This window comes from Aplidium turbinatum, chromosome 9 (assembly GCF_918807975.1).
Source record: "Aplidium turbinatum chromosome 9, kaAplTurb1.1, whole genome shotgun sequence".
Classification (NCBI taxonomy): Eukaryota; Metazoa; Chordata; class Ascidiacea; order Aplousobranchia; family Polyclinidae; genus Aplidium; species Aplidium turbinatum.
The window spans coordinates 14739880-14748788 of NC_137480.1; the positions used below are offsets into that span (position 1 = coordinate 14739880).

The 8909-nt window shown below is 35.5% G+C and overlaps 1 protein-coding gene across 1 annotated transcript; it reads right to left on the reverse strand.

Moving 5' to 3' along the window:
• Positions 1-678: 678 nt before the first annotated feature.
• LOC145777106 (ADP-ribosylation factor 1) lies at positions 679-3780 on the reverse strand. Its single transcript, XM_082588397.1, has 4 exons — positions 3603-3780; positions 3007-3117; positions 2411-2535; positions 679-2213 (listed from the first exon to the last, which is right to left on the reverse strand). Exons 1-4 carry the CDS (start codon positions 3745-3747, stop codon positions 2052-2054), a joined length of 543 nt encoding a protein of 180 aa, XP_082444523.1. The 5' UTR covers positions 3748-3780; the 3' UTR covers positions 679-2051.
• Between the last annotated feature and the right edge of the window lie 5129 nt (positions 3781-8909).

An 8909-nucleotide genomic window follows, 5' to 3' on the forward strand; every position in this document is an offset into this window, starting at 1 on the left:
TACAGTACAGTCAGCTACAAAAGACAATTAGCAACTGTTACGTGTTCAATACTAAGAAAAGTTAAAATTTTCAAAAAAAACACTAAACTATAATCATATTTAAGTGGACAAGTTTTTATAACAAAGAGGTAAAAACTGCTGCTGAGTGTGGCAAGAGGGCTTCCGATCTTTTTGTGTTAGTTAGTACAAGTAGTTCTAGAAGAAAAAAATGTTAATTTGTAATTTTTGTAAAAAAAGCAAATGCCCGTTTTGCCACGTCCCCCTAAGTTATACTTGTTCAACAAACAACCAATAGCCTACTGGGTCATAACATAAGCAAAACTTTGTCAAAGTATTCATGGGAGCAAGCCCACCACAACGAACCGTTGAATTATTGGGATTTCAACTTTCACATCGGCTATATTCTCGTTTCTTTGAAAGTCTGGTGCCCCTCAAAGTTTACTTTTTACATCCACAATTGGGATGAGTATTTCAAAAGTGTAGCAATTTAAGTCTCGGTTGATTTCGATTGTTTTGAATTATATTTTTCTTGCTTGATTTTACTTCGCACTGCCTTGCAAAAATAAATCAAAACCCCTAATAGCGTTTCCAACTTTAGTAGACAAAATGAAACCCAGTTGACGTACCTCCTTCAGTTCAGTGACATATTAACAGCACAAAAGTATGGCAGTGATGAAGTATGGTTACACGAGTATTGGTATATTTTCAATGATTTAAACCTGTGAAATACTATAACCAACTACGACCATGAAGCGGGAAGTATAATGCACGTAATACATGATGCATTGTACATAAAGGAATCTAAATGGTTTTAATCCCGAGACTGCTGAAAACATGGTGCAACAAACGAACGTATTGTTTTCCTTGAATTCATCGATGATTTGCTTTCTTTCTACAAGGAAAATCAAGCATATAACATTTCAAGCAGTGGTTGGCGGCCATATGATCTAAAAGCGGTATTGAAGAAGGTTGAAACAGCTGCTGCTGTTCAAAAGCTTGCCGCTGCTTCACTTAGCACAGTTGAAAAGACAACACACAAAAAATTCAACGTTCGTTTAGCTGAACTATCGACTTTATAACACCTAAGAAAGCTATCGTAAGTTGGTATTACATACGTGCAACCGGAACAGCAATCGAAAACAGTTGTTTTTTAAAGGATTTACTTAAAGTAGTCTATTATGTGCAATTGGCTTAGTGATCTAGGGGATGGTGTAGCTAGTGTCGTTTCATATGCTTTGAGCAGATTAACGCTTTGGCCTATTAACAATACAATTTCAAGATGAAAACATTTGTTAAGTATGTAATACTATGTACAAGTTAGATGCATTTAATCAATGTTTTTGATAAACATTTTCTATAGCACGGTCTAACGCAGGTTGGATAGTGGATATGTTTCGTTGCTAACATGATACATCTTGCTTAAAAAAAAAAAACTTTTGTTAAACTATTCCATAAAGAAAGTAATAAACTGTTTCAAGAAAACTTCAATAAATGTTGCCCGACGCGTAGCTTATTTCCTTTTTGATAAATTATATTTGTTTCCAAATCACTAAGATGTCTTATTTACGAATACAACGTTGTCAAGTTTAAAAAAACGGCAATGCTACTGGCCAATCACAATTTTACAATGTCATCCATATGGCTGGCATTAGAATAATAAAATCAAAGCACTGAAGAGTCCGTAAGTTTAAACTGTTTAGAGTGCTCCAGAGACATGACCTCGCGCCATACTTTATTATTTGATCTGAGGGGTTTACCATTTGCAAACTACCTTTTTTAATTCAGTTGCGTTGTACCCACTTAATCGAAAAAGTATTGTAAGATTACAAGCACTTTGTCACAAAAATGCATATGGAACTTACCACTGCATGAAGCATATTTCTGTGTTAGCGTATGACATCTTACAAAACTATGAATTGGTGTTCCGTGATTTCTCAAACAATGTGATAACGTTCGAAATCAGGAATGCGAAAAACAATGTGTAAAGACCCAACTCAAATATGTACATCAACTGTGCGGCAATGTAGCATGCAATCAAAAACGAAAGGTTATTATTTGGCGTTTTTCAATGAATTTGCAAGCCAGTCGAGTCCTTCATACAATCCATCACCACTGGTGGCGCAGGTCGATTGTATGTACCAAGTTCGGTTGCGGAGATTGTGCAAGCCTAACTTTTCTTGGAGTTCGGAGACAGACAATGCGTTGGGGAGATCCTAAAAATTTTGACAAGTTGCTGTTACCTTAAACTTCGTTCATGAATGACATGGTTTTTGATGTGTGACAACTACGTACTTCTTAAATACAGTTACTAGCCTGTTTTTATCACACTGCGCATCTTGTTGGATCATCAGTAAAATCATAAGATTTGATGAAAAGTGTAATAATCACCAAATTTTGTTTTGGAACTAACCTGCTTGTTTGCAAATACTAGAAGCACGGCATCTCTGAGTTCATCTTCATTTAACATTCGGGTCAATTCTTCTCGAGCTTCCACAACACGCTCCCGATCGTTGCTATCGACCACAAAGATTAAACCTGCCATGGTTGAAAGAAAACATCGCTGTAATCAAGCACCATCAAGATTGCAACAAATTACATCTGAGAGCAATGATGGTGTAGGGAAAAAAAACTCAATCTGGTCAAGTTTGCATAAATAATAACACATTTATATTCTTGTTTTCTATACTATTTTCTACTTCAGCAATCAGCAGAGATCTAACAATTATTCTGCATGGTGTGAATGGCTTGTTGTTAACAAAAAGGAGAGAGAGAACATACAGTATATAACGTGTCAATTGTACTAGGTGCAACTAAAGAATCATTACTCTGAACACAGAACCAAGAACACGACGCCTACCAAATATGACGTCACAAAATTTACGTTGGTGCTAAGGTTCCATCTACACTTGTGACACAAACAAACAACAGCTTTCTCTGACCAGGTACCAAATAAATCATTTTGATATTTTTTTTACAATCAATAGCCTATACACTATACAGCTTTACCTTGTGTGTTTTGAAAATAATGTCTCCACAAAGGACGAATCTTGTCTTGACCGCCAACATCCCACACAGTGAAGCTGATGTTTTTGTATTCAACAGTTTCAACATTAAAACCTGCAGATGAATTTTAGGAAATAATCCACTAATAAATTGCGAGAAAATTAGCTGAACTAAAAGAAATTCTGAAATAGATATTTCTTTACTCTTCCAGCTTTCGCCTCAGCTTTGATTCGTCTCTTCTAGAAAAGGCACCATTCAGCTTCCTGATTATCAAAAGCTATCTCAGACATATTTATAGAGAGTCACGTATTTTGGAAATCTTAATTTGAAGATTTCTTACGCCAACCAATTGAGCTATTGGGGCGGCCTAACAGAGTTCCAAAGGCAATTCTAAAGAGTTACAGCCTGTGCAACTCATTTGTCACAACACACTGGGTGTTTCTTGACTATTTTTGTTGAGTCAAAACAGCCACAATAATAATACAAACACTGTAATTAGCAGTTCTGCAAATTAAAACAAGCAATAATCCTTTGATTACCGTCACTGAGAGTGCAGAGATCAATAAAATGTTGAAGCAAAAATTTCATTAATTACTTACCAATAGTTGGAATAGTTGTTACGATTTCTCCAAGCTTTAATTTATATAAGATTGTTGTTTTACCAGCAGCATCCAATCCAACCATCAAAATTCGCATTTCCTTTTTGCCAAAAAGGCCTTTAAACAAAGATGCAAAGGCTCCCATTTTAATTTATAAGCAACACAAAAATTTTTCTATATATCCTATTGACATAAAATGTAAAAGTAATTGCATACGGTACTGGCAGAAGTGGCAGTCTACAACTTTATGCTGTGGTCCAAATGGTGCAAACGAGAATGACATGATCTCTTGGCCACAAAGTCCGAATGACGCAAGACCTGAATGCTGCAATACATGAATGATGCAAGGCTCGACTGCCGCAATGCATGAATGATGCAAGATTTGATTATTTTGTACTAAAATTAATTGAATTCGGTAGTAATTTCATTTTTCACAGTAGCAATTTTTATTTTTATGTTTTATAGAAACAAAAAAAAAAATTTTTTTTGCACTTAACAAAGTAAAGATGAGACTTGGTTACTTTTCACTAAAACTAATCGTTGTTTAAATAAGGTAGTTAATTTCATATGCCACGTCAGCAATTTCAATTTTTCCACTTAACAAAACAAAGATGAAGCTGTCATTAATTCATTTGTTGCTTTTTAATTTAATTGGACACATTCTGCAGGGAATGTCTAATAATCAGAAATGTGTGGCAAACTCGAAGTGTAGCCTACTGGTAGGCTAAGTCTTTGAAGTCTGGCTACCTGCAGTTAATCTCCTTCCTCGTCACTTCAAGAAGAACACAGGAGGTCAGTTACACTATTTTGTTTTCGAAGACCGATTAAGTCTGGTTTAGACTGACTGTCAAACAGCATTTCATGATTAAACTAGGAAGTGGCTAATTTTCCACACTTACTTAATACCACGGTTGCAATCAGGTGTTGCCAGAGTTGGGATTAAAGTTAGGAAAGGTTAAGGTAATGATAAGAGTTATGAATAAGATTAGGGTTTTGATCTTTGCCCAGGACGGATGCAACCTACTTCGTACCATGAACAATTCGTACCGTCAGTTCGTACCTTGAAAAGATCAAGAGAAAAACTTTAAAAAAGTCGAAGTCGCTGATCGCAGTTTTTGCAAAATTTTTCGCAAACAAAAACTTTTAGGATCATTAACGGAAATTTTAAAATGTTTGCGGAAACTCCGATCAACCCTAACCCTTTTAAAATGTTTGCGGAAATTCCGATCAACCCTAACTCTAAACCCTCATCCTTTTAAAAATTTTGCGGAAACTGCGATCAGCGACTTTGGTAAACTCTTACGATCATTACCGGAAATTTTAAAACGTTTGCGGAAACTGCGGAAAAACGGAAACTGCAATCAACGACTTCCGTAAACTCTTAGGATCATTACCGGAAATTTTAAAATGTTTGCGGAAACTGCGGAAAAACGGAAACTGTGATCAGCGACTTTGGCTTTGTTCTATTTTTTTCTCTCGATCTTTTCAGTTTGTTTATTTGCGGAAACACCCTAATCCTTTTAAAATGTTTGCGGAAACTCCGATCAACCTTAACTCTTTTAAAATGTTTGCGAAAACTGCGGAAAAACGAAAAATGCGATCAGCGATGTTCTATTTTTTTCTCTCGATCATTTTCAGTTTGTTTGTTTGCAGATACCGATACTCCGATACCCTAATCCTTTTAAAATGTTTGCGGAAACTGTGATCAGCAACTTCGGCTTTTTTAAATTTTTTTTTCGACTTTTTCAAGGTACGAACTGATTGTACGAATTGTTCATGGTACAAATTAGGTTGCATCCGCCCAGGACTAAAAAAAAATTTCCAAAATTATACAAGTTTTTGTTTTCACCAGCTTCAAACTTTTCTCAAATTAAGGCAGCATTCCATATCTGGCAACACTATTGAGGCTATTATTACACTACATAGTGTAAATATAGCCACAGCCTTAAAACTAGTACGGTATACAGTACCGGCAGTTCATATAGCCTATCTTGATCAAGCACAACTGTAAAAAAATATGTAAGCTACAGGCAGAATACATTTTCAATTTGTTGATGATGGATTGAACAACTGATTCTGAATTTCTGTTAATACCTACAACAATTGCATAACACAGTTTGCTCAACTGGACTGCCGTAAATTTTCCTTTGCCAATATAGTAGTCGACACTTGGAATAATTTACCATATGCTGTAGTCAATAGTATGTCTATTGCGATATTTAAGCGAGGTGTCGAAAACTATTTATGATTGTGTCTTACCGTATCTTTTCTGTTCCTTGTGATTTTTGTTTTCTCTTCAAAAATTTCTTATTTTTATTTATTTGTACATGTTAATGTTTTTCTTTGTAATACCATGTGTACTGGACCAGAGTACAATATAATAATAACAAAACACAAAAATACCACTTCTACAAGCCAACGCCCGATTCATTCACTTGTGACTAAAATTCTGTAAAATTGCTTTCCAATATCCACATCATACCGTTGAGTCTATCAGTGTTGCCACTTTAAAACATTTTTATACAAAAGGGGAAAAAAGTTTCAATCATATTTCATCTTTATTACGGCACAACTACAAGCAGGGCCGACGCGTCCATGAAGCAAACAAGGAGGTCCCCTAGAGTGCATCTTTTAAGGATGCTCAGAACTATTTTTCTTGCATATTCTGTAAATTTGTTTGAACTTATTGAAAATAATGTAAGTACTTGAGAAAATAATGTACAATAGAATATACAATTTTCTAGAAGGCAATGACTTCTTCTATGGTCAGCAGTTTGGTTTCAGACAAAATCACTCAACAAGTCATGCAGCATTACATCTCGTTGATAAAATTTCAAATGCAATTGAAAGAAAAGAAACAACACTAGGTATATTTTTGGACCTGTCCAAAGCATTTGATACTATCGATCACCACATTCTGCTAAACAAACTTTACTATTTTGGTATTAGGGGTATAGCCCATGACTGGTTCAGAAGTTACTTACAAAACAGATTTCAAGTTGTAGAAGTATCTCACTCAATGTCTGCTAAACGAGAAATATGTTATGGAGTACCACAAGGATCGATCCTTGGACCACTATTATTTTTAATCTATGTTAATGATTTTTCGAGATGTTTAGTACACTCTGAATCTATAATGTTTGCTGACGATACCAATTTATTCTTTTGCAGTAAAAATTATGACAAACTTTTCGAAATGGCGAATGAGGAAATGACAGGAGTAACAAACTGGTTAGCAGCAAATAAGCTATCACTAAATGTAAAAAAAACAAAATATATGTTATTCAATAATACCAATAAACTTTCAAACCTCTCTTACACACTGTCTATATGCAATCAACCCATTGAACGTGTCAACACTATCAGTTTTCTGGGCATTCTGCTGAGTGAAGACTTGTCATGAAAACCCCATATGCTATCCTTACTGCAAAAACTTCGCAAAAACTTTGGAGTGATCTGCAAGGTTAAGTCCTACTTAAACACCAACAATCTGATTTGCCTTTACCATTCCTTAATCGAAAGCAATCTCCGGTATTGCATAAGTGTATGGAAGCATGGTCATGTAACTGTTTTAAATAAACTTCAAAAGATTTGCAACAAATTTATAAAAATGATTGCAAAACATGAATCAAATCACTCTCAATCCCATAATTTTTTCACAATTGACGAACTATATACAATAGAAACTGCAAAATTTATGTTCAAACTCAAACACAATCACTTACCCCAATGCTTTAATTCTCTATTTCAACTTAATAACAATTTGCACTCAATATCAACCAGAAGCAACAATAACTTTTTCCTCCCCTACTTCTCCAAAAGACTGACTCAACATTCCATCCAGTTTAGTGGAGTTAAAGTGTGGAACAATCTCCCGAAAACCGTCACTGAAATTGAAACCTTTTCAATATTTTGCAGTAACCTGAAAAAGCACTTGCGTTCTGAAAATCAACCTCTAACAACCTATGCTGTAACTCTTTAATTTTCTGACTGTATTATTGATTGTTACACCAAATCCTGGCATAGCATGCCTTTCCAAATGCCACTTTTGTAAATTTATCCTACATATATTACTATATTATACATTAACATATCTTAATATACGTATGCTATATCTTATCATATATTACACCCGAATAGTTAAAGATGATGATTACTATCTTTACTCTTCCATGAATAAGCTACTATACTGTATTGCATAATTTTATATTGCCAGATAAGAATATATCACTAAGTTACTACAAGCTTGCATCTAACTACCCCCTGATTATTATAAGCTATTATGTTTGTTCAGAGGATCGCTTGACTTTTCGTAAGATTATTGTTTAGATTGGTTTGGAAAAAGATGCTTGAAACAGCTCAGACACTACATCTTTCATCGGCACTACCAAAGAATCTCCACCTCTCATTAGCGATACCAAAACACTCCATCCTTCACTGACGCTATAAAAGATGATTCAACTCTTATTGGCAATACGAAAAACACGCTGCTATATCCAGTGATGGGCATTATCGGCGATAATTATCGGCGATAAATTTTTATCGCTTATCGTTATCGCTTAATTATTTTTTCAGTTATCGTTTATCGTTATCGCCAAAGGCAGTATTTGAATATCGCCGATAATTAATCGCCGATAAATTTTATTTCGGATCAACACACAAGTGGAAAGAACATGAAAAGTAATATTTTTACTAGCCACCTAGTTCATGAAACTAAAGTTAAAACCAGTTCTTCTTCAGTGCCTGAAGTGTGAGTGCACAGGTCGTTGTCATGGGAGGGGCACGCCCCCTGCAGCGACGGCCCTGACAACACAATAATTTTTAGAGTTGCAAATTGCAATGCAATGAAATGCATGCAACATGTCTCTTGTTGTGTTGCTGCAATCGGCAATCGCGAGTGAATTTTACAATTAAAATGTAAGCGCACAGGCGGTACAGATTCCTTTGAAGCGAAGCGAAAGAAATTGGCAAGTGGTTTATGAAAGTGTCGCAATACGAGGCCGCTTTTACATCGAAAACATGGTCTTTCGCGCCACCATCACTGAAACAAGTCATTGCAGAATATAATATTGCTTGAAGCATTTGACATGCAGACCGACATCACACTTTTTGCATCTTGTAGTAGTTTTTGCATGACAATAGGCGCATCGAGTTGCGTGGTAAAATTATGCTAAATACAGTATAACTTTTCTCATTTACCTATGCTGCATAGCCGAGTGGTGAGAGCGCTGGAACGGCAATCGAAAGGGCGCCGGTTCGACACCGCTCATGAGCATACAGTTGCGTATCGAGTTGCGTGGTAAAATT

Bases quoted from the DNA above. Each gene is read 5' to 3' on its own strand.
- LOC145777106 (XM_082588397.1), bottom strand. From the start codon at position 3,747: ATGGGAGCCTTTGCATCTTTGTTTAAAGGCCTTTTTGGCAAAAAGGAA. The intron at 3,118-3,602 runs GTAAGTAATTAA...ATTCATCTGCAG, and splicing joins AACAACTATTCCAACTATTG to GTTTTAATGTTGAAACTGTT. The intron at 2,536-3,006 runs GTAAAGCTGTAT...CAACCATGGCAG, and splicing joins TTATTTTCAAAACACACAAG to GTTTAATCTTTGTGGTCGAT.